General features: G+C 38.1%; 1 protein-coding gene across 1 annotated transcript in view; it reads right to left on the minus strand.

Annotated features, from left to right (window-relative positions):
* Positions 1-22441, minus strand: part of SPS1F (sucrose phosphate synthase 1F) — a 33293-nt gene extending 10852 nt beyond the window's left edge. Inside the window, exons 1-8 of the mRNA XM_088970848.1 lie at positions 22025-22441; positions 21822-21911; positions 5491-5732; positions 4941-5004; positions 4112-4810; positions 3839-3955; positions 3508-3639; positions 3051-3227 (exon numbers count right to left, since the gene is read on the minus strand). Coding sequence (XP_088826974.1) covers positions 3051-3227; positions 3508-3639; positions 3839-3955; positions 4112-4810; positions 4941-5004; positions 5491-5732; positions 21822-21911; positions 22025-22210 — 1707 coding nt within the window. The 5' untranslated portion in view covers positions 22211-22441. The remainder of the gene's footprint in view (positions 1-3050; positions 3228-3507; positions 3640-3838; positions 3956-4111; positions 4811-4940; positions 5005-5490; positions 5733-21821; positions 21912-22024) is intronic.
* Between the last annotated feature and the right edge of the window lie 1987 nt (positions 22442-24428).

Below are 24428 nucleotides of genomic sequence, written 5' to 3' on the forward strand. Positions count from 1 at the left end.
AAAAAACAAAATATTATTTAAATATTTCAATAACTAAATATTAAAAATATATAAATAATTATATAATAAAATATTTAATATTATATAATAACTTTGAAACAAACCGACTAACCATTAGTTAAAACCGGCCAACTCGGGGTGTATCATTTTGGGTCAATTTTTAGTTTGTTTGGTCAGTTCAAAAGGTTTAAATTTAAATTAAAAAAATTATAGTGGCATTATTAAAAGTTAAATTTAAAAATTAAATTTATGATATAAAATATTCTAGACTAAGAAATATGGGAATTTCCCATTTTCCCGTATTAAAAAATTAGGGTAAAATACAAAATCCTCCCCTGAGTTTTCTTGCAATCATAAAAACCTCCCTTATGTTTATACTTTAGCAAAAGCCTCCCTTGTACTTTTTAGAAAATATGCAACTTCCTCCCTTCCTAGACAGAAAACCCGACCTAATGTATTTATTTTTTAAATGCCTATTTTTTCCTCCCTCCAAAACATTGTTCATTTTCTTCCTAAGAAGTAAGAACTTGAGGCCATCGGCCTCCATCGCATACCCATGGCCATGGCTTCTCCTAAACAAAATCAATTCCCAAGAGCTTGAGACATGGTTTATCAATCTATCGCCCCCATTCCCTCTCTCCCTCTTCAAACATAGTCTACAGGAAAAACGGAAGTTTGCAAGCTGGGGTTGCTTTATAGGAAAAACGAAAGGTTGCAATTGGGTTGCAACTCGTTACAGTATTCAAATGGCCAAATGGGTACTCAAGCCTAAAATAGCTAATAGTTTTGCTATATTTTTCAAGGGTCAATGATGAATACCTTCTAAGTGTAATTTCTAACCGCTTCATGATTCAGTAATGGGTTTGGCATGAAGCTTAATTTGATTGATGGGTTTACTTCGAATAATTCAGTTTTAAGAAGAAAGAAAAAAGAAATTTCCAATACAAAGTTGAAAAGGGATTCGTCTCATGGAATTAAAAAAAAAATTGATAAATGCCACAAGTGCTATTGGGACCCGATTAGACATCTCTCATCACTACTCCAGCTTACATAAGGTGTGCCATCGTCTTCCACCAATTCATGTTTTGTCTCCGAAATCACCCCTTTTCATGGACATTCAACTTTTACATGCTTGACAGGTATAAGCTAAATACCTTGAGACACACTAAAGACAAACTTGTTAGCTATCGTAGATGTAGTCTTCCACCAATTATTCGTCTCTGCAAGTCTAACCTTGTCCGATATTCAACTTTGGAATTATTGGCGCAAGACAAAGAGGTCAAAATGCAAGTTGTGTTAGCTAAATACCTTGAAACACACTCAAGCTGGCCTCACTGTAGCAACTGGTGAGGCCGAGATACCACCATGTTTCTCATTTTCCCTGTATGGTGGTGGGTGTTTGTGAAATTGTAAGCAAAGAAGGAATTGACAAAGACTCGATCGAGTGGAGATGGTGCACGAGATTAGGAAGGCAAAAGAGGCAAAAGTCGAGATGTAGCCAAGGCTAGACAGAAGGCCGAGGCAGAGAGAGAGAGAGAGATGACAACTCTAGTTCTCTGTTATTGGGAAGAAAATGAACAGTGTTTTGGAGGAAAGTTTAATAAATCTACGTCTAAATAGATATGCATAAGGGCAAAAAAGGCATTTTAAAAATCAAACACATTATTTCAGCTTTTTTGTCTAGGAAGGGGGGTAGTTTCATATTTTCTAAAAAGTACAGGAGAGGTTTTTGCTAAAGTATAAACGTAGAAGAGGTTTTTATGATTGTCAGAAAACTTATGGGAGGTTTTTGTATTTTACCCAAAAAATTATATTAAAAATATAAAATATTAATATATATCTATGGCTGAGTCGTTCAGTTTTTGTCGATTTACAAATGGCCCAAACAAAACTATTCCAACTTGGTCGAGTTGGGAAATTGTTGAACCAGAGCCGATTGGAAATACGAGTTGGTCGGTTTCATCAGTTTGATGAAAAACCCTGGCTGAAATTAATTGTTGTTATTTTTGTATTGTAAAATATTATTAAAAGTAGTATATAAAATATAAGGGAAAATCTATGATGCGGGAAAGATATGGTATCAAAGAGTTTTGACCAATCAAAATCCACGCATGCTTTGCTAGCTTGGCTACCACGCTTATGATACCAGTTGATTGGTCAAAATTTTTCAGATATCATATCTTTCCCATATTATAGTTGATCCCAAAATATAAATAATTATTAATTATTTAAAAAGTTGAAAGTATAAGACAATTGTATACTCTTATGTGTTTCTATTGTTTAGCTTTTGCTTAACAAATCCCATGCATCACACGGGTCCCTGCTAGTATATAAAAAATAAAACCAGTTGGCTGCAGCAAGTACATGTGCCCCTCTTAGTTTTGGTATAGAAATCTTCATAGTTACCATGTCAATGCTTTGGTGCAATACGAATAAAATTAATATAAAGCTGGCATACAAATAACAACTTGGTAAAACATATGAATGCAAAACAATTATGAAGGAAAATGCTCAAGCTAGCAAGGCAGTTTTGAAAAAGATTTTAAATTACAGATTCAAAGTAATAAAATTGTTCAGGATACAGCATTTGAAGTTAGGTTCATCAAACATGAAGCCTAAGGAGAAAACTGTCAAAAGAGTGAAAAAGGAGTGCAATCAATGCTTATTGTATAAGTTGCATTCAAAACCATTCATGTTATCCATTACCAATAAAGAGCAAAGCAATTTTGTGGAGCACTAACTTGATATTCAAGACCAGAGAAGGGAAATTGAAGAATACATTATTCCTTGGGTAGCAAATTATTCAGTAGTAGTAACAAACAAAATGTATAATACATTATATGGCAATAATGAGATCAGAAGTGCTCTAGAAAGACCACATTTGCATAAGTTGTGTGAAAACTATACCCAAAAGGCACATTTTATGTAATAACAAAAATGAACCATTGACTTATATGACTACATCCTTATTCCTGTTACCACTTCAACCATAAATGAATAATCCTACTCTAAGTGAAACTTTCAGCCAATGCAGAAACTATAGTTTATACCTTTGTCTTTGCTGCCAGACGGTAAATGTCAGGAACATCAGACTGCTTGTGGTGTTTAGGATATGCCACTTGACCATACAGATCATATTTATCAATCAGTTTGATTATTGAGATTAGAACAGATGCATTAGTGCCTGACATTTCATCAATTTCATCTCTGTTACCCATTATTAATGTCTGCAACAACAGAAAATATGGTAAAACTTTTACCAGCCAGACAATGAATAACCTGCTTCAGTTCATTTTCAGTTGTTAAGAAAATTTTGAAAGGAGTTCTATTTTATGGTAAATCTGAAATTAAGCTCATTCCAATGTTTTTTTTTTTTATTTAAAATCAAGAATGGGTCCTAAAATGCAAAGAAAACCCAAACTGAAACCACTCTTATAACAAGGTATGAGGAAGATACGTAAGTTCATCCAACAGAGCTAAAAAAATGGGGAAACGTGAAAGACATACAAGATTAGCGAGCTCCCTTAACGGACGACATTCCCCAAATGCTTTCACCAGAGTTGTAATGTTCTTTTTGGGGTCCGGCCTAGCAAGAGCAAGGATCATAGGCTTGCGGGGATTGGTGAAGAAGCGCATTATCTGCCAAATATAAGAAGATAAACTCAAAAATGATAATGAAATCATCTCCAGCAAAAGAAAATTAATGATGAAGTTCTACAAGCACAAATTCAATTTGAAACAGTGATTCTAAAGAAATGGCCTCACAGATTAAATATCATTCAGATAACTATAGTGCATAAGTAATGGAATATAAGATTTTAATAAGGAGTTATTAAACCTCAGACCAAATTGGTGGGTCTGGAGAAGCTGGACTATCTTCATTTCCTTCTACTTCACCATCCATATCACCATCATGTGGAACAATGTGGTGGAACTCCATCCCAGGAGGAATTATCTGCGAATATTATTAAAAAATATTTGGTTTTTATGAGGGTATATTATGAATTAACAAGGAGTTAATGACTGGACAAGGAGCCTATAATTATGGAGATTGTTGAAGCCTTCTGAAAGTTCCTATAAAGAATTTAAGAAAGCATGAGCGTATACTTACAACCATGCGAGGCATGAACCTGCCATAACAGTTCACATTTCGCCTGATCCTTGCTCGCAATTTGCGCTCAAGTATTGGATCAAAACCATCATACAGACGCCATTGCTCTTCTATCTCCTGTCTAGTACTAGTGATGACCACTTCTGATGAATCAAGGGCTAGCTCTTCGGCCTCTATACGTCGCATTATTTTATATGTTGAATTTATTTCTTCCCTTGATTGGCGTCCTTGTTTCAGAAGTTGTTCTAATTTATCTCGCCCAAGCGAATGGCCAGTGAAAAGCATTGGTACATTTAAAGCCCCAGATAGCAGAGCAGCAGAATCACCTGCATCTGCATAATGTCCATGGATAGCAACTGGCCAGATTGGTTCTCCACCACCAATTTGCTCCCCAAGAACTTTGGACATCTGTATTATGTGGTTTAGAGCACCATCAACAAATTCAGGTATGTGAGGCCATAGGAGTTCCTTTTGGATATATTTATCTCTTGGCCCAAATGGTATACGAATAATATAAGCACCACTACTCTCTCCCATCTCATCCATGAAATGTTCAGAGCCTTTTGGAGTCAGCATCTCTGTTGGTTCACCATAGCTCCAATCTACTTCTGGTGCTGAAACTTGTCGGGTTAGCAAATCAACCCGGTATACTCCTGGCATTGAGCCTAAGGCTCTTGCAAGTTCCACAACATACTTAACCTAATAATAGGAGAATATTTATGTATTTCAGTAAGTAATTCTCTAAATTTTTACAGAGGATGTATCAAAGAATTACTGATAGATGAAAAGCAAAGGACTTAAAGGAATGTATTTTAGGACCAAAAGCCACCTGACCACCAGTATCAGAATCACGCCCAAGCTCCATATTTTCTCCTCGAATAAGACCATGAAGGCTGCACAAACATTGATTGTTGACGAAAATGAATAAAGATACCATCAAGTAGGTTAGGAAGAATGTAAGATACTATAATGAGATATCAGGATAAAGGAGACCTAGAAAGGCAAAATGATCAGCAAGTTTGCAGTTTATTCCCCAAAACCATTAAATTCTATGTAGATCGACAAGATTTTAAATCTCAGTTTTGACATCAATTTGGTCATGAAATGATATGTCCAAATTTCAGTACTTCTTTACTATCATATTGAAGCACAACAGATTTTGTTAATGTGTAGTTTAAATTGACCAAATCTTGAAATTGAAAATATAAACTCAGGTTTTCATGAAAATTTAGTGTTAGAGATATAATTCCATCACATACTGAAAAAGCATGCAAACAATAATTCCAGAGGATCATTATTGATTAAAATGTGACACCAACAGAGCATTATACAACTCTACCTAAAGAAAAAAGCTTAAAGTACAAAAGTTAAGCCTATGCCTTATTAAAACAATGTAGAGCTTTTTTGCCTTCTGCTGACTAGCCCACGTCTCCATTACATCCACAGAACTGATTCTAGGCATTCTGCCTCTATTGCTATCACCATGAGCTGAAATGTCACCAGCAGCATCTCCCTTCTCTCCTTCTGATAAGTCCTCTGACATATCAGCGGTTGCTTCTCTGCGGCCTCTTTCCCGCTCAAGCCGGTGCTTAGCCATACGCTGAGCCTCCTCTCCTTCAATCTGCACCGCAAATGGAATTAATTATCATTAGGAAATAATAACAAAGTTAATCCACATTTTGGACATAACCATAAAGCGGAGCTCTACCTACTATGCCATATGTTAAAATAATTTAGTTGTTGATGTTAGGGTCTGTTTGGCTAGTTAAAGTGTTTCTTTTATTTCGTTTTTTCCTTTCTGTTATGGCTGTTATTGTCCTCAGGGGCACAGGGTCTTTTCCCTTGTTATTTCTGCCGCCCTATATATATTAAAATAAAGGCTGGCGCCGCCAGCACTGTTACATTGCAAAACCCTTCTCTCTTGTCTTCTTCTCCTCTTCTCTTCTCTTCTCTTTCTCTTATTTCTGGCCGGCCATACTGTCAAGATGGTATCAGAGCGGGAATACTGATTAAAGAGAGTAGATCGAACAACCTTTACTAAGAGAACAGATCGAACAGACTTGCTGAACCTGGGGGGAACAGAAATCTGAACCTGTTTTCTCCTTTACCCTCCTTGGTCATGTACCGAATGAAAACCATATGAATCTGGGCAGCTGAATGCTGTCGAATCTGTATACCCCTGTTTTTCTTGGATCGTGTGATCCTGTTCATATGTTAAGACAACTGTAGGTCAAGGATGGCCTGTCATCTGAGTGATTCGATTGGATTATAAGTGATAAGGACCTCTCCTGCCGGTTAATGACTGTTAGACATTCTGGAATTCTGGTAGGTTGGGACTGTTAAAACTGTACAGGTCTGAAATCTGCCGAATACTACCTCTGTTTTGTCCTGGATTTGGTACTGTTTGAGCTCAACCTGGTTTTTTAAACCCAAGTGTATGGGTGTGGACTGAGTGGAGCAGTGTTTTGTGGTAAGGAGGGGTCCTAAGTCCGGTGTTTGGGACTGATTATCTATTTGACCATGTCATCTGAGAATTCTGCTACTTCAGAGATTTCAGGGAGCCACAATGGAGTGAGTGGGGGAATGGATATGAGCTTTCCCATGGCTGTTATTCTCTTTGATGGTCTGAACTAGCTTGAGTGGTCTAGGGGAATAAAACTCTACATCACTGCTAGGGGGAAAATAGGATACATCAATGGGAGAGTGAAGGAACCGAAGTATGTAAGTGCTGAGTATGATAGGTGGAACCAAGAGAATAGTATGGTGATGTCTTGGCTCTTGGTTTCAATGCTGCCACAAGTAAGGAAGACTTTTATGTGGGCTGAAACTGCTTGTGAGATATGGGAACAAGCGAAGTCCACCTATTCAGAGCAAAGACACTATGCCAAGATAAATCAACTGCAATCTGGAATCCTCTACTTGCAAGCAGGGGGAGAGGAGTCTCTCGATGTACTATTCCGATTTGACATCAATATGGAAAGAACTTGATCACTACCAAAATGTGAATTGGAAGTGTGATGAAGATGCAAAGGCCTATAAGTCACTTGTATCTCAGCAACGAGTTTTTGCCTTCCTCCTAGCGTTGAATCCTTCGTATGAGTCCATCAGGGTGCAGATCTTGGGTGGTAAAGACTTGCCATCAGTTCAAGAGGTATATGCCTTGGTGCAGTCAAAAGAAAGCAGGAGTGTGATGAATGGCGTAGAAGGGGAGTCAGTTGCCCTAGCTGTCTGGGGAAATTCAGATACAAATGTCAAAGGTGGTTTTAAAAAGGGTGACACTCAGAAAAAAAACAAATGATAAGAGCAAACTTTGGTGCACTCACTGCCAGAAGACATGACACACGAAAGATACATGTTGGGATCTCCATGGAAAACCTAAATGAGTACAGAATTGGGGTAAGAAGTCAACACCTGATCAAGGCAAGAAACTAGGCCAGCATAATCAAAAAAGGTATAACTCAACTAATATGGCGTTGACAGAGACTAGTCCTTCGGTAACTCAGGAGAGGCATCCCAGTTCTGACCCTAAGGAAGATATTATCAACTCCTTTCGTGAACATTTGGAATTGTATGGTAGGACTCTCCGCAAATGGATTCTGGCCCTACTCCCTCTACCTCGTTTGCGTCTACATCAGGTAATGCCACAGCCTTCCATGTGTCATCTCATAATCCGGATTATTGACTCTGGAGCTTCAAACCACATGACCGGTAAGTCAAATTTGTTTCAGACATATAACCTTCTCTCTGGGAGAGATAAGGTAAGACTGGCTGATGGTTCTTTTTCTACCATAGCTGGCCGAGGTACCATACCTCTCCCACTTGCATGTTCCGAAATTACCTATTAATTTGTTGTCCATTAGTAGTCTAACTCACTCCTTGAATTGCTCAGTCACTTTTTTTCCGTCTTCATGTGTGTTTCAGGATTTGGCCTCGGAGAAGACGATTGGTAGAGGAAGCATGGTGGATGGTCTCTACGTGTTGGAGAATAATGCTGGTCTTGTGGCGACAGAGTCCATGAGTTTGCCAAGTGAGAGACAAGCCTATTTATGGCATAGTCGTCTAGGTCAACTTTCTTTTGAGTTGTTAAAAGTTATGTTTTCAAGGTTGTTTGAGTCCTTGTCAGTGAGTCAGTTACAGTGTCAAACTTGTCAATTGAGTAAGCATTGTAGAAGTTCTTTACCTTTGTGAAATAAAAGATCTGAATTTCCATTTCATATTGTTTATTCTGATGTTTGGGGCCCTGTTACTCTACCTACTGAGACTGGCTATAAGTACTTCATTACCTTAATTGATGATTATTCTAGATACACTTGGGTTTACCCTATGCGATCTCGAGATGAAGTGCCACAAATTGTGAAAGATTTTCAACGCATGGTGTTCACTCAGTTCCAAACGGAAACCCATATCTTCCAGTCGGACAATGCGAAGGAATATTTCCATAGTGATCCCACGAAGTTTTTTGCTTCGAGTGGGTCACTTCAGCAAAGCTCTTGTGCCAAGACACCCCAACAAAATGGTGTAGCTGAATGGAAGAACCGCCACCTTCTCAAAGTCGCTCGTGGATTATTGATTCATATGAATGTGCCAAAACGGTTTGATGGATGCAGTCTTGTGTGCCACGTATATCATCAATCGCATGCCCTCTCGGCTACTAGAGTATAAGGCCCCACATAAGCTTTTGTTCCCTACAACCCCGTTGTCCACCATTCCGATGCGTGTTTTTGAGTGTCATTGCTTTGTCCATAACCTGTCCCCTACTCGTGGTAAGCTTGAGCCTTGGGCTATTCCGTGTGTTTTTCTTGGTTACCCTTTATATCAAAAGGGGTATCGCTGCTATGATCCCATTGCTTGCAAGTACTATGTTTCCATTGATGTCTCATTCTTTGAGAATCAACCTTTTTTCTCGGTTTCTCCTCAGGGGGAGAGTAGGGTTGAGGAGAAACAGGCGACAACTCAAATTCAACTACCTCCTTTACCCGATCCTCCTCCATTCCGGGTTTTTCATCGTCGCCATAAGAGCCAACAGAGTTCAAGAGCCGTGGAACCTGACACTATGCAACCAACATCATTGGATTCACCCGAGGAAGATCCGTCTCATCAGCCAGGTACACTTGCTCCTATTGATGTCTGTTCCTCTAAATGTCGATTCACCTGTCACCAATGATCTTAATATTCCTATTGCTAAGAGAAAGGGTGCTAGGTCTTGTACCACTATTCATCCTATCTCTAATTTTGTGTCCTATGAGCATGTTTCGCCTTCATACCGTGCCTTCCTCTCTTCTGTGGACAGTGTCCCCATTCCTAAGACCATGGCAGAAGCTTTGTCTAAACCTAAATGAACAGATGCAATGCAGGAAAAAATTGAAGCTTTACACAAAAATGGCACTTGGGAGTTGGTAGACCTTCCTGAAGGGAAGGAACCAGTGGGGTGCAAGTGGGTGTTCACAGTGAAACACAAGGCTGATGGAACTGTTGAAAGGTACAAGGCTAGACTGGTAGCAAGAGGCTTTACACAGGTATACGGAGTGAACTATGTAGAGCCTTGCTCCAGTAGCCAAGATGAACTCTATCAGGATTCTTCTTTCCTTGACAGCAAATCTTGACTGGGAACTGCACCAATTGAACATCAAAAATGCTTTCTTAAATGGTGACTTGGAAGAGGAAATGTACATGACCCAACCCCCAGGGTTTTATGCCAAAGGCAATGAACAAAAGGTGTGCAGATTAAAAAAATCTCTATATGGGTTGAAACAATCACCTCGGGCTTGGTTCAGTAAGTTCCATTTAGCAGTTCAACAGATGGGGTTCAAACAATGCCAGTCAGATCATACTCTATTTGTGAAAAGAGGTGAAAGTAAAATTGCAACTCTTATTGTGTATGTGGATGATATAGTGATCACATGAGATTGGGAGGCTGAAATCCGGAGACTAAAAAAATTCTTAGCCACTCAATTTGAGGTGAAGGATCTAGGCCCCTTACGTTACTTCCTTGGAATTGAAGTTGCCCGCTCTCACAAGGGCATCTTTATTTCCCAACGAAAATATGTACTAGATCTACTAGAAGATACAGGCAAGTTGGGGGTAAAACCATTTGATTCACCAATTGAACCTAATCATCATCTAGGAGACAATCAGGGAGAATTTTTGAAAGATGTAAAAAAGTTCCAGAGACTCGTGGGGAGACTTTTGTATTTGTCTATGACCAGGCCTGATATTGCTTATGCAGTGGGTGTCCTTAGTCAATTCATGCACAACCCTAGGACAACTCACTTTGAGGCTGTAGAGAGGATCTTGAGATATCTCAAAAAGCTTCCTGGAGCTGGTTTGTTGTTCTAGAAACACAGTCACTTAAAGGTGGAAGTATATACTGATGCAAATTGGGCAGGAGCAGTCAATGATCAAAAGTCTACCAGTGGGTATTGTGCCTTTGTAGGAGGAAACCTGATCACATGGAGAAGTAAAAAACAAAGTGTGGTGGCTAGATCCAGTGCTGAAGCAGAGTACAGAGTGATGGCTCATGGGGTTGCGGAAATCATGTGGATAAGAAATATGTTAGGTGAATTGGGTTTCGCAGTGAGCAATCCTATGTCACTCTACTGTGACAATAAAGCTGCCATCAATAATGTTGCTAATCCAGTCCTGCATGATAGGACGAAACACATTGAAGTGGACAAGCATTTTATTAGAGAGAAACTTGAAAGTGGAGAAGCGTGTACACCATATGTCAGCTCAGAAGAACAACTTGCAGATATCTTCACCAAAGGTCTTCATCAGTGTGGCACAAAGACTTGTGTGACAAGTTGGGCATGATTGACATCTATGCTCCAACTTGAGGGGGAGTGTTAAAATAATTTAGTTGTTGATGTTAGAGTTTGTTTGGCTAGTTAAAATGTTTCTTTTATTTCGTTTTTTCCTTTCTGTTATGGCTGTTATTGTACTCAGGGGCACAAGGGTCTTTTCCCTTGTTATTTCTGCCGCCCTATATATATTAAAATAAAGGCTGGCCCCGCCAGCACTGTTACATTGCAAAACCCTTCTCTTTTCTCTCTTCTCTCCTCTTCTTCTCCTCTTCTCTTCTCTTCTCTTTCTCTTATTTCTGGCCAGCCATACTGTCAAGACCATACAATGGTGTGATGTGGGTCAAAGGCTGAGGAAAGTCAAGTCAAATCCATTCTTTCCCCTAGATCTTTATTGGCCTTCAAGTGGTTATCTACTTCTCTTGATGAGCCAACAACCAGGTTTTAAGAAATCCATGTGAAGCCAGATCAATTCCTGGGTCTGAAAATATTCGCCAGCAAGCCCAAGCCTAATATATTATTTATTTTTACCCCAAGACCCACAGTATTGAGCCTGTTTAAGCAAGCCCAAGAAATTGGTTAACAAGTCACATGGATCCCATATGACATGAAGAGGATTTAATCCCAAACAAATCTTTTTTTATAGGTATATTAACCCCAAGAAATCTTCGCGATATTCTCATATCAAATCTTCAAGTGGAATATCAGGATTTTCAGTACTTAGAAGATTTCTCTGTAGCAAAGTTTTCTCCTTGTATTTACATTTTAGGGAAATACATATATTGTCTTTTTTTCGAAGGCAAAGTAATCTATTGTATTAATATTGTATACAAAAGAGCACATCAGCCCATGTACAATGAGAGCCTGTGCATTAGGAATATACGAAACATAGGGGATCAACCAAAGAAAGGACCAGCTTGCAAAAAAGAACTAAGTTGGGCACCCTATAATAACCCATGAAAATACTCTTCTGAGATTGAATGAATAAAAGAATGTTTTTTTCTACCAAAGTGTTTGAATTTTAGATTTAACTCCATCTCTAAATGCAGACTCCTAGAGACCTAGTAGTTTTGATTCCATTAGGACCTATCTTTAGTTTATGGCAGGTAGTTTATTTTTTTATTGAATATTATTTGACTGAGTTTCTATTATTATTATTTTCAGATTTGCTATTTCTATTGCTTTTCTCCTTAATTGCTAAATCATCCTCCTACTCTTTAGTTCTCTTTTATTATTCTTTCAGTACCTTCCTTTATCCCCTTGTTGGTTCTACTATTAAGTTTATGTATTCCATAAACAACATAACCCAGAGTCCCAGACATGTTACCCTTTTGTTTTTGACTTTTTTTTTTTTCTAATTTTTGAACACTTGTTCTGCCTAGATTCTTTTACACTAAGGCCCTGTTTGTTTTCACTTACCTGGGTAAGTATGTTTACCCGCGCAAGTGTTTCCCAGGTTTCACTTGCCCGGGTAAGTGAGTTCAATGTTCTTGTGCAATACACATTACCCAGGCAAAGAGAGAGGCGGGAGGGAGAGTGCATTATTGGCGTGCAGGTAAGTTACTTACCCACCTTCCAGGAGGGTATCGGGTACCTGGGTAACTGATACTCCGGTATCTTGGCTTATCGTGGGACCCAATATAGTAGCATATGAATGCAGGGATTGTGGTCAGTTGCCCGTTTGAGCAACTTATCCCCTGCTAAATACCGGCAAACAAACAGGGCCTTAAGCTAACCTCAAGCAAGCAAGATGACAGGTTTATGATATCTTTCCAGCTTCATAAAGATCCTTCTCAACCCAATGTTTTTTGCTTTTTTTTTTAATAAATAATAACATTTTATTAATAAAAAGGGATTACATCAATATTTAGAAGACAAACTAACCCAATAGGGATGCAAGGTGCGACCCCATTCTACAATGACCCAAATTACAACTGAGCCAACAGAAGTTCAGACTTGAACCTACTGTTGCAATTTCAGACTTGTTTTCCCTTAGATATTCATTGAAACCTCTTGAATCCAGGTTAGGTTTTCATCCATTTGTCTATTACCCAGGCATCATGGAGCTCATGAGAAATTTCAACACTTCAATATATACATACAGGATTTAACTTGACCAAGAATATGCAGCCATAAAAAGTTCCTATTAATTTGACAAGGACAAAATTAAAGCATCATGTTAACAAAGATTAAAAAAAGGCCATAACCCAAAGTTGGTCCTGACTATCTGGGGTCTTGGGAGGGGTAGACTGGATATGGTCCTAACCTTTTTTTTTTTTTGCACAAAGTGGCTGCTCTCAGACTCATCTCATGGTTGCCAACCCGAGATTTTACCATTACACCAAGTAATGGGCCCTATCTTGTTAACATAGATGAAGAGAAACGACTAAAATTCTTTTTCAGTCTAACTGTAATATCTTAGCTCATATTACTAGGAAGTAAACAATTGTTTGCTGTAAATATCAACAATTATTGTTGATGCTGTAAAATGCGAACGAAAGGTTGCATAGAGACACTACTTTCTTTTTTTGGTAACAATAGGAATTCAACTTTCAACTATTCTATTTGATGTAAATCATACATCATTTTTTTTTATGAATATGTAAATCATACATCATTTCTGATAGAGGGAAACCATATTTAGATATCCAAGAAGGGCATGTACATTGATGGATTACAACTAACACAGATAACATGAGAGCAAAAGGGTTCGGAAATAAAAATAGATATTTTTGAGGAATATGACATACATGCCATAAGTCTAAAATAGGATATCTGCAATTATTGCTGAACTTTGTGAGAGGAGATTTAGGCATTTTTTTCTTTCTGAGTGTGTTGTGCATTGCAAAATTTGTAGGAATCCTCTGGGTTTTGTTTTCTTAATTTATTTTCCTGTGCTCTTTGATTTTTTATAGTAAATAAAACTTCATCAGAAAATACAAAAGAAATACAAGATCAGATGATAAGTTATCACCTTGGAGAGTAAAAATATAATCAAAGGAAAATACTTCCACCCCACAAGAGATTCTATAAATGAACAAACCCACCATAAACTCTTTATCTTAAAGTTAAGCACTAAGACAAACCCTCAACTAAACAAATCATCTCCAATTCTTCCACTTTTTTCGAAGGCCCCAAGACAACATTTCCAATATTTTATAACTGTCATCAATCAATCAAGATTACCACTTCTCACACCACCTTTCTTCTCACTCAAAAATGAATCTCATCTACCAAAGAACTAGAGGTATCCCTTCAACCTTTCTCCTCCAATTCCAGAAACATCCTTTTAGCAAATTCATCCCCACCTAGAAAGAACAAGCCCGATTTCTTACTTACCTCAACCTCTTTTTCAACCACACTATCTAAATTTCCTAACATGAACTTTGTCCTCTGGGTTATGTTTGGGGCTGTGATGCAATTAGTGGGATATTTTGGACTTTTAGTCCACCCACAACTTTTTGTTGTACATAATTTTTTAATTAATGAATCTTTTCTGTGTTGGTGATAAAAAAAAAGAACTTTGTCATTCATCCATTACTAACATATCCTCCAAATCTTCTTTTCCTTCGTCTAACTGCTCACTTGAAAAATCCTTCCTCCTCATTCACCACCTGTTCAGTAACTGTCCTTGTTCAATATTTCTTCATTTTCTTCTTAGAATTAATTCCCAGTTTTGTTCTGTAAGGGATGCCTGAATTCCTGAAAGCATCCCTTACACAATCTAAAACTTCCGTGAATCCCTACTATGATGGACGGACAGAATTGCAAATACTGTTATTAACATCAAACCAATGTTGTCAGACTTGGAAGCAAAACCATTCTGGTTACTGGGTCATGAGTCAAACAGTCCAACTGTTTGGTTTGGTTTGACCTTTCAACTTGCCCATAAAAAATACAAAAAAATAAAAAATAAAAAAATAGAAAATAGTTTCAAATTATATTTTAAAGTTATTTCACATCAAAATAAGCTTAAAATAATATACATTATAGGTTACAATAGATACTACCAGAAAAATAGGCTATAAAAGATGCTACCTTTTCTTAAAAAAAAAAAACAAAAAAAAAAAAGATGTTAATACATGTATCTGAGGTAAGTTTGACCAAGTCAACATTTCTAAGAACCATGTAGCCTAAAAACCATTTTGGCTGTTGGTTCCCAGTTGTGACAGTCCAATTGTCTTGTCCAGACCAAGACTGACAGAAACAGTTTACAAGTTCCAAATGTGATATCAGAAAGACTAAATTACCTCCTATTAGTGCTTAGCGAAGGGTTTCTCATAATTGAGTTCTGTTAAATCATAAATGCTTACAAGATTTTTTTTTTGTTTGAAAGATGAAAAATATATGTATTTACTATATTAAAATAAAGGGGAGAGCGACAAGCCCTCACCCTGATACAAAAAGTGTGTCTGTATCAATATGCACAATACATATACAATCAGCTCATATATATATATATATATGAACTAAAAAATAATGGATAATGGATAACCAGTTATCAGAGAGCGAGTTAGCTGGCACTCCAACAAAAAGACTAGAGCACCCCACCCAACTCCGAAGAAATCTTTCCACCTTGCCAATGATAACCTCCATGCTTCTGACTTAGATTCAAAGATTCTAAGAGGAAAATTACTTAAACCTCCCCTGTGTTTAATGACAAATGCTTTAATATATGAACTCAAAAATAATGGATAATGGATAACCAGTTATCAGAGAGCGAGCTAGCTGGCACTCCAACAAAAAGACTAGAGCACCCCACCCAACTCCGAAGAAATCTTTCCACCTTGCCAATGATAACCTCCATGCTTCTGACTTAGATTCAAAGATTCTAAGAGGAAAATTACTTAAACCTCCCCTGTGTTTAATGACAAATGCTTTAACCTCCGCTATACTTTGACCTCTCCAAATTCCTTGACATTTCAGAGGAATTATACAAGCAGATCCCTTTCACTAGTTTGATGTTAAAACCTAAACTACAATGAAAATGTCACTTTTAAACACTTTAAAATTCCCAATTTGCCCATGAACTACAACATTGGAGTGTTTATTGACCATAATATCCCCAAAAAGCTCTAGATATTTTTGTCAATAGACATTTCAATATTGTAAGTCATGGGCGAACTGGGAATTTTAAAGCATTCCAAAGCATGGTATCACCATTTTCAGTTAGGTTCTTAACCTCAAACTAACAGAAGGGGTCTGTTTGCATAATTTCTCTGAAATGTCAAGGGAGGAATTTGGAGAGGTCAAAGTACAGGTGACGTTAAAGCATTTGTGAGCAAGCACAGTACCTATCTTTTCTTTTTAATAGATTTTTCTTCATTACTCTTCAAAAAAAATGTCAGAAAACACAGCAGAAGTTGAAGTAATTACCCTAGATTGAGATATGCCAATCTTGTGCAGTATAATACATCCTCTCATCTACCTTCTTTTGATATAAATAGAACATGGTTTCTTGTTCTCATTGGTGAGTGTTTGTGGGAGAGAGGAGATATAATGAGTTCTTGTCATAAGGGAAAGAATCAAAAGCATTTAGAGATGGCAATTTCTACTAGGGCAGAGACAGGTTTTAGGATTCTATAACCCGTATGGTTACAGGTAGGGTACAGTATTAGGCTAAACCTACGACCTGCACATTGTTGGAAAGCATATGAACTTGATGTATTAGGTGTTGAATTTAATAATATTTTGAATTTCATGTGAAGGATAATTGATAGTTTTTTATGTTTTTTACATGTCTTAATCAAATAATTGGAAATTTTACTGTTTGTTCATGTTATTTTACTTGTTTATTGCTTATATATAAAAAGAAATAGTAGGAAATTAGATGTGGGTTCTAAACCCAACCTGTTTTACCCTTGAATGCAGGGAAAGTAGGGTCAGAGAGGGCTTTGCATTTTCATGTGCGGAGAGGGTTTGGATTCTCAAAATCCAACCCACTACGGGTTTTAGGGTGGGTACGGGTTGGGAGGTTTAGGGAGGCAGATAGGGTCTAGAATTTATAAAACCCTCCGCGTACCCACCCCATTGCCATCCCCAAAAGTATTAAATAAAGACACAACCAGCATATTTTTTTTTTTTGAGAAGGTAAAGTAAAAATTTTATTGATGAGAGAAGCTACAATACAACAGCAACCTAGTGGAAAAACACCAGCAGAACTACCACATTACAAAGCACAAATGGAGTGGGGTTCAAGGAGCTGAAAAGGCATTCTGATTTTTAAATTCTGAAATTACAGATAACCCGGAAGCAAGTCTATTGACAGCAATCTTAAGCAGGGACGGAGCTAGGATTTTTTATTGAGGTGGGCCAAAACCTAGAATACATGGATAGGGCGGGCCAAAAGCTAGGAAACATGAGTAAAGGGGCTAAAATACAAATGGAACTTAAATAAATTTAAAGGGAATTTTGAAGGCATAGGGGGGACCATGGCTCCCCTCCGCCACCCCCTGGCTCCGCTCCTGGTCTTAAGCAAATCTTCAGGAGTTCTAGCCTTGTTGCAGAAGACACAACTGTTCCTTTCAACCAGAGACCTCCACCATGCATCCCTTTCAGAACCAAATCTCCAAATCCACTTACTTAAGAGGGCAGAATTAAAAATCTTTAGTTTTCTCACTCCCAGCCCACCTTCTTTAATAGGCAAATAGACCTGATCCCATTTAACTAAATGAATTTTCTTTTCTTCTTCCCAACCCCTCCACAAGAAGTTCCTTTGGAGGGATTCTAACGTCTTAGAAACCTTTGAGGGGATGACAAAGAGCAAGAAAAAATAGGTTGCGAGGTTGGAAAGGATACTCTTTAATAGAGTCACTCTACCCCCTACAGAGAAGTATTTGGCCTTCCAGGAAGCCAGCTTCTTCTCCATTCTCTCAAACACAGGATCCCAAACAGAAGAGGAAGTGCATTTAGCCCCTAGATAAAGACCCAAAAATTTTCCTGGGAGATGATTTACCTGACAAGCCAAAATCTCAGCTAACTCCTCCAGATTCTCCAGTCTCCACATGGTCAATAGGAAAAATGACACTCTTACCGAGGTTAACTTTAAGCCCAGTCACAACCTCAAACCAGCAAAGAATGCCCAACATAGAATCAAGCTGCTCAGCTGGGGAATCAATAAAGCATAAAGTATCATCTGCAAATTGGAAAAGATGAACCTTCTCCCCTCCTGGAGAGATCTCAAAGCCATCCCACATGCCTCCTTCCACAGGCAACTTACTAAACTGAGTAAAGACCTCCATAAGGCAGATGAAAAGCAAGGGGGAGAGAGGGTCCCCTTGCCTCCCCCTAGATCTCTCAAAGAACTCCGACACTTTCCCATTGATTAAAACTGAAAATTTAGGAGAAGACACACACTTTTATCCAGTTCCTCCATTTATGACCAAAATTCATTTTCCCAAGGATAAAGTCCAGACATCTCCAATTCACGTGGTCATAAGCTTTATCAATATCCAACTTACAACCAAGCCAGGCTTACCATCCCTCTTTCTAGAGTCAATTAGCTCATTTGCAATCAAGACACTGTCCAACATCTACCTCCTAGGAACAAAGGCACCTTGGTTCTCAGAAACCACATAAGGCAAAACCTTTTTCAACCTCTCTGCCAAAACTTCTGCTAGTATTTTATAGAAGCTGTTGAAGAGGATAATAGGTCTGAAATTTTTTATGTTAACAGCCCCAGCTATTTTAGGGATGAGAGTAATAAATGTGGAGTTTAGGCTTCTTTGTGGTGAAGCACTACTGTGAAAGGACTGAAAAAGCCTTCATGATATCTTGCTTTATAAAGCCCCAACATTTTATATAAAACAGATTTGTCCATCCATCTGGTCTGGGAGATTTCCCATTTTCCAATGACTGATCACCTCCTTAACTTCCTCCTCAGTAAAAGGAATCTCAAGAAGAGCTTTCTAATCATCAGTGAGTCTTTTAAAGGGGGTATGGAGGGGAAAAGGTCTGTTAGCCCAAGGTTCTTCATAAATCTGTTTATAAAAAGAAGAGGCAATAAGTTTGATTTCAGCAACTGACTCTCCCATCATTCCCTCCCACTACTTACTAATTTCTTTAACTCTACTACGGGTATTTGCCATCTTATGAAAGAAACTCGTGTTTTTACCCCCCCCCCCAACTTTCAGCCAAGTTGGTTTGGCTCTTTGTCTCCATCTAATTTCATCTCTCACTGCTACCTTGTCAAAGGCTGATTTGGCCCAGCATCTTTTTGCTCTTTGATCTTGGGTTAAGGAACCAACTTCTTCAACCCTATCAATCTCTTCAATTACACTTAAACATGCCCTTTTTTCTGTCTCCATAGCCAAACTAGTCTCCAATCTCCATATTTTAGTTTTCTCCTTAACTGCCTTCAACTTCTTTGCTAAGATGAGTGAGTTGAAACCATTAACATGACATTCCCCCCACACCTTAGCCAGCATAGAGATAAAGCTCTCTTCCTCAAACCAAGCATTCTCACGCTTAAAAGGTGCTTTGCTTCTTCCATGGTGGCCACAACTAAGTTGAATAGGACAACGATCAGATACAGGCCTAGGTAGGGCCAGCTGTTTGAAAGAAGGGAAAAACTCATCCCTGTCCGAAGAAACCAAGAATCTATCCAACCTTACAAAAGTTGGGGAGTCTTGGTTATTCGTCCAGGTAAATTTAGCCCCTTGAAGCGGCAAGTCCATTGGATCAAATCTGTTAATAAAGTCAGCAAAGAGACCCATTGCTCTTGATCCTCTCCCACCAGAGTTTTTTTCTTCAACTGACAAAATCACATTGAAATCACCTCCAATCACCCAGGGATGAAGAGACAACCCTCTGATCCTAGCTAACTCATCCCAAAATTCATTTCTTTGGCCGGAGTTAGTAGGACCATAAACATTCGTGACTTGGCATACACCTCCTCCTGCCAGCTCCAAGATTACCGTTATTGAAAAGTTGCCAATTGAGTGGGCAATTAAGGAACACTTCATTGGATCCCACGTGGTCACCCCCCCCCCCACCCCCCACCCCACACACACTCCCTACTGAAGGCCTGGCAAGCCATTTAACCTGTCCGGCTCCCCTGATACTCCGAATAATGGTTGCATCCAGAAAATCAAGCTTCGATTCCTAAATGTGAACCATCTGAGACTTAGAGTTTTTGAGAACATCACACATTCGACATTGTTCATGGTTTATCATGTAGGAAAGTATTTCACTTCCATTTTAGAATATAGGGCAACGGTTGCAAAATACCTAAAACACTAGGAAATACAATAATTCAGCAAAGCCCTGTTGATTCATTCAAAATCCATATCTATGTTCATAACACTTCATTCTATCACTCAACTTTGTTATAGAGATAGACATTTTGAGAATCATCATTTTTTGCATTAATACACTGGAGCCGAAGTCTGAACAACTGAATCTTAGCCATGATGCAATTGTATTAATTGCTTATCTGTTGGTTAAAATAAATTTCTTCCTTTGACATATGAGAACTTACAATTATATCCACAAAAAGATGAGTGTTCATCAATATAATATCAACTAAATTTGTAGCAGTTATATTATTTATCAACAGAATTAAAATAATAATAGGTCAGTTTGTCTGGGAACCTAAAATCAGGCATAGTATTCATGACCGGGTAATGGAGAAACCGGTGGCTTTACTAGGAGGAATTGAACCAGATGAGATTGGATAAACAAGTTCTCAGGACGGAAGGTGGTGGGCTACTGAAAATTCAGGGGATTTCACAGTAAAATCCTTTTATAGGGTCTTGGCAGGGCAAGGATGATAGTGTAGATTAGAAATGGATATAGAGAATAGAAATCCCATCTAAAATATCATTTTTCCTGTGATCAGCCATTCTGGATAGGATCCTCACTATAGATCATTTAATTTCCAAAGATATGGTGTTGAACAACTGCTATTGCTTGTGAGGAGTAATGGAGGAATCAGTGCATTACTTATTAATTCATTGCAATGAGTTTTATAGCATTTGGATTCACTTCCTAAGGCTGTTTTGATGTAATCGGTTGTTTCCAAAGGACTTAATTTCACTCTTCAGCTCTTGGTCATTGAACAGTTTGAGAAATAAAGGGAAGATCTTATGGTGTTTATCTCCTGCAGCAATCTGTTGGTCTCTATGAACTGAATGAAATTGCAGAATATTTGAAGGGAAGAAATTGGAGAATGGTGCCTTGATTTCTAAGATAGAAAGGCTTCTCATTTTTTGGGTGCACAACAACAAAACATTCTCTGAAGTATAACGTTTTGTAGGATAATGATTTTATAGTATAATTCTTTCTTTTTTTTTGGCTGCAATTATTTTATAGTACAATTCTTTTTGTATAGATTATACATCTCATATAGTGAGTTTACAATATGTAAATATTTTTGCTTCGAGGAAATATTTCCCTCTTTAATATAATCTCATTTACCTTTCAAAAAAAAACTAATACATGATACATCAAAAATATCTCGACCAATGCCTGCACAACATGCCCAAAAAATCACTAATTAAAGCCCTTTTTTACATCTCCAGATCAGATCAATCATCAGCCAACTTAATGAACAAATAGATTTTCAGGTAATCTTACCATCAGCCGATTGATATCAATGTATTTAATCATGTTCATCTAGATTAAATTAAAAGGAACCAAGCAACAATAATTGCCAAGAAAAAGGTGAAAAAATCCAAATCAAAGACCATCCAATTCATGATCAATAAGTTTGTGCAGGCAAACTATAAGAACATGACCAGATATAGAGAGACACACTTAGTGTAACTTCCAACTCTGTCAATTCATCGTATCCGATCTATATTAAAAACAGTCCATCGACCACTTCTTTCAACAAAACTTCACATCTGAGTATCTAAACCAAACAACTCCGTAAGCAGTAAAAGAGAGCATAATTTAACAATGAAAAATGAAACCTGCTTCTTCTTCCTGGCCAAGTTCCATATCCTCCAGCACATGTTCTCCAATCTCGTATTCCTTTCCTTCGGACCCCTCGTTGCCGCTGCCTGCATAAAATAAAAGAAAACAGAGCGTCCATCGAAACAACTTCCATCCTTCTGAGAGACAGAGATTAAAAAACAAAAATAATACAACTAAAAGGCTGAGCTTGTTATCACACCCGAACCCATGAGCGATGGAGATCAGTCTCATCAAACCCAGTGATCACTTCTTCAACGAAGTAGCGAGTGGGACTGAATCTCCCTCTCTCCCTCAACAGCAACGACGACGATTTTGCCTCGTCTATACCAGGACCGACATCCAGAATTGCTTCAAGGTAACTGTTGATCCAGTCGTTTCCCGCCATTAAAAGACACTAGAGAACTCGTTAGCTTTTCTTTATTACAGTTTTGGCTTGGTTGCATGAGAGAGAGACTGGCAAAGACGCTGGAACAATGGATTGTCAGGAAAAAATAAACAAAGAGAGAAAAGCTTTACGACGAAGACGAACGAAGAGGAATCGGGAAATGCGTCCGTATTCGAAAGAAACAAACGGGATTGCACCTTCTACTTTTTACTTTCTCTTCCTTTTTTTTTTCTCTTTATATTTCTTTAATTTAATTATATAAAACAACCCCATTGATCACCTGATCCGATCAATTCGATATGACAAAAGTATCCTTGTGTATATGTACCTTCTATACCGTAAGACTGAAGTGGCCCGTTTGCGAGGGTTGATTTGGTTTCATTTGACATTCCTTATTTTGAAGATTTATCTCTTTTTGTTGAAAGCTCAGTATATATATAAGAGTATTTTAACCGTAAAAAGGAGAAAAATCCTTAAAATAAGGAATGTTGAATGCAGCCTTAAAACCCATTTCGATTTGGAAGACCTTCACCTCACGCAGTGGCTTTTGGCACTATACGAACTGCAAAATCAATCTTCTGGTGAAGCTATCTCAGTAACTTCGTAACTTTTTATAAGTGGCATAATCAATGCAGAAGCTCTTCCAAAGGGACCCTTAAAATGCCCCGGGTAGGCAGTAAGCTATCAAATGACTGACTGAAAACCAATTTGGTTTCTTTGGGGCTTTTTCACCAAACATAATTTTAAACTATTTGTGCAGGGCCCATCTTAGAAAGCCAAGAGCCGCATCATCCCTCCAGGGCACTTAATCAATAACAAACTACATGGTGTTTGGAAGTATGATTGTTTTTTGGGACCGAATTTTAAGAAAAAACGCTCATGTTTCTAAGACCCGTTTTTTATAAAAAAGTGTTTCTGCTATGTAGATAGTGAACAACACTATACTGTTTGGTAAGGTTATTTTTATCGCCGTTTTTCATGTGTGTTGACAGGTAAGAACCACATAGGATATGCATCAGTCAACCATTGGAGGAAACGGTTCATCGATGCATGAAACACTAAATTTGGCATTTTATGCATTGGTGGGGTCCCGATTTTCAAAGCATGCCCGATTTTTTAATAATCAGCTGAACCAAACAATGATATACATGGGCATTTGTTGAAACGCCTATGTGAAATCGGTGTGGCACCGCTTTTTTGAAAAACGACCACGGTTCCAAACATCCCCCTAAGTGCCCGTTTATGCTTAGTGAAAAAATCTAGAGGACCAAATTATTGAAGAATCAGTTGAAGAGTTATTCACTTCAGCCTTTAAGAATGGTTTATCAAGAGTGTCTTATCAAAATTATCCGACTTTATCACGTAGCTGAACCAGTTGTCAATAAACATAACTTATTTATGGAGATGAACCAGCTTAGCTGAACTAAAATTTATCTTCAGCTAAATCCTCCCAAACGGGCCCTAAAAACCTCAGTGGCTATACTAAGGCCAACCTTCCACTTTTTCTAACTGCTATGTTAAGAAGCAACCCAGATATCCGACTCACTTTTGCTACCCAAACTCTACCCGCCCTGATCTGCATCCACACATTGCCATCTTGAGTTGTGAGATGTATGGCTGCAATTCAGGGCGGGAAGAGTGTTGGTAGAGAGTAGTGGGCAGGAAATCCGATTTGCTTAAGAAGGCTGTCTAGAAAGCAGTTTCAGTCTTCAAGGTTTCGGATCGGGCTTGGGCTCCATCACTCCAGTGATATGCATATACAACATTGGCTTTTTTTTTCTTTATTTCTAATGGGGTCAGGCTTTGGGCTTGGACCATGAACATTTTACATTGTTTTGGGTTTGGGGTTTGGCCACATCCATTAAATTTTGGCAAAAGTCCAACCTGAGTCCGGCCATGAACAGCAGGCTTTTTGTCTTAGATTTAACTCAGATTTTATTTATTTGAAGAATGTAGCAATCTTGCTATCTAACTGATCAGCCTCTCGAATTATTTACTTCAAGCTATAAATATTGTCATTGTGGGTAGTAAAACAATGAAGAACAGAGGAGGACCGTTTTGTATTCTTGTGGCTGAAACTTGTCACTTCAGATAAATTAAATTCCAAATTAATACCTGCCTTAAATAACCCAGATTTATTTATTTAGGGTGTGTTCTACAATGTCAATGTTTTTTAAATTTCCACACCAGCAAAAGACGAGAAGATATTCTTGAACTG

The sequence above is a fragment of the Nelumbo lutea genome, chromosome 2, assembly GCF_056320005.1.
Source record: "Nelumbo lutea isolate HS-2025 chromosome 2, American lotus-T2T, whole genome shotgun sequence".
Classification (NCBI taxonomy): Eukaryota; Viridiplantae; Streptophyta; class Magnoliopsida; order Proteales; family Nelumbonaceae; genus Nelumbo; species Nelumbo lutea.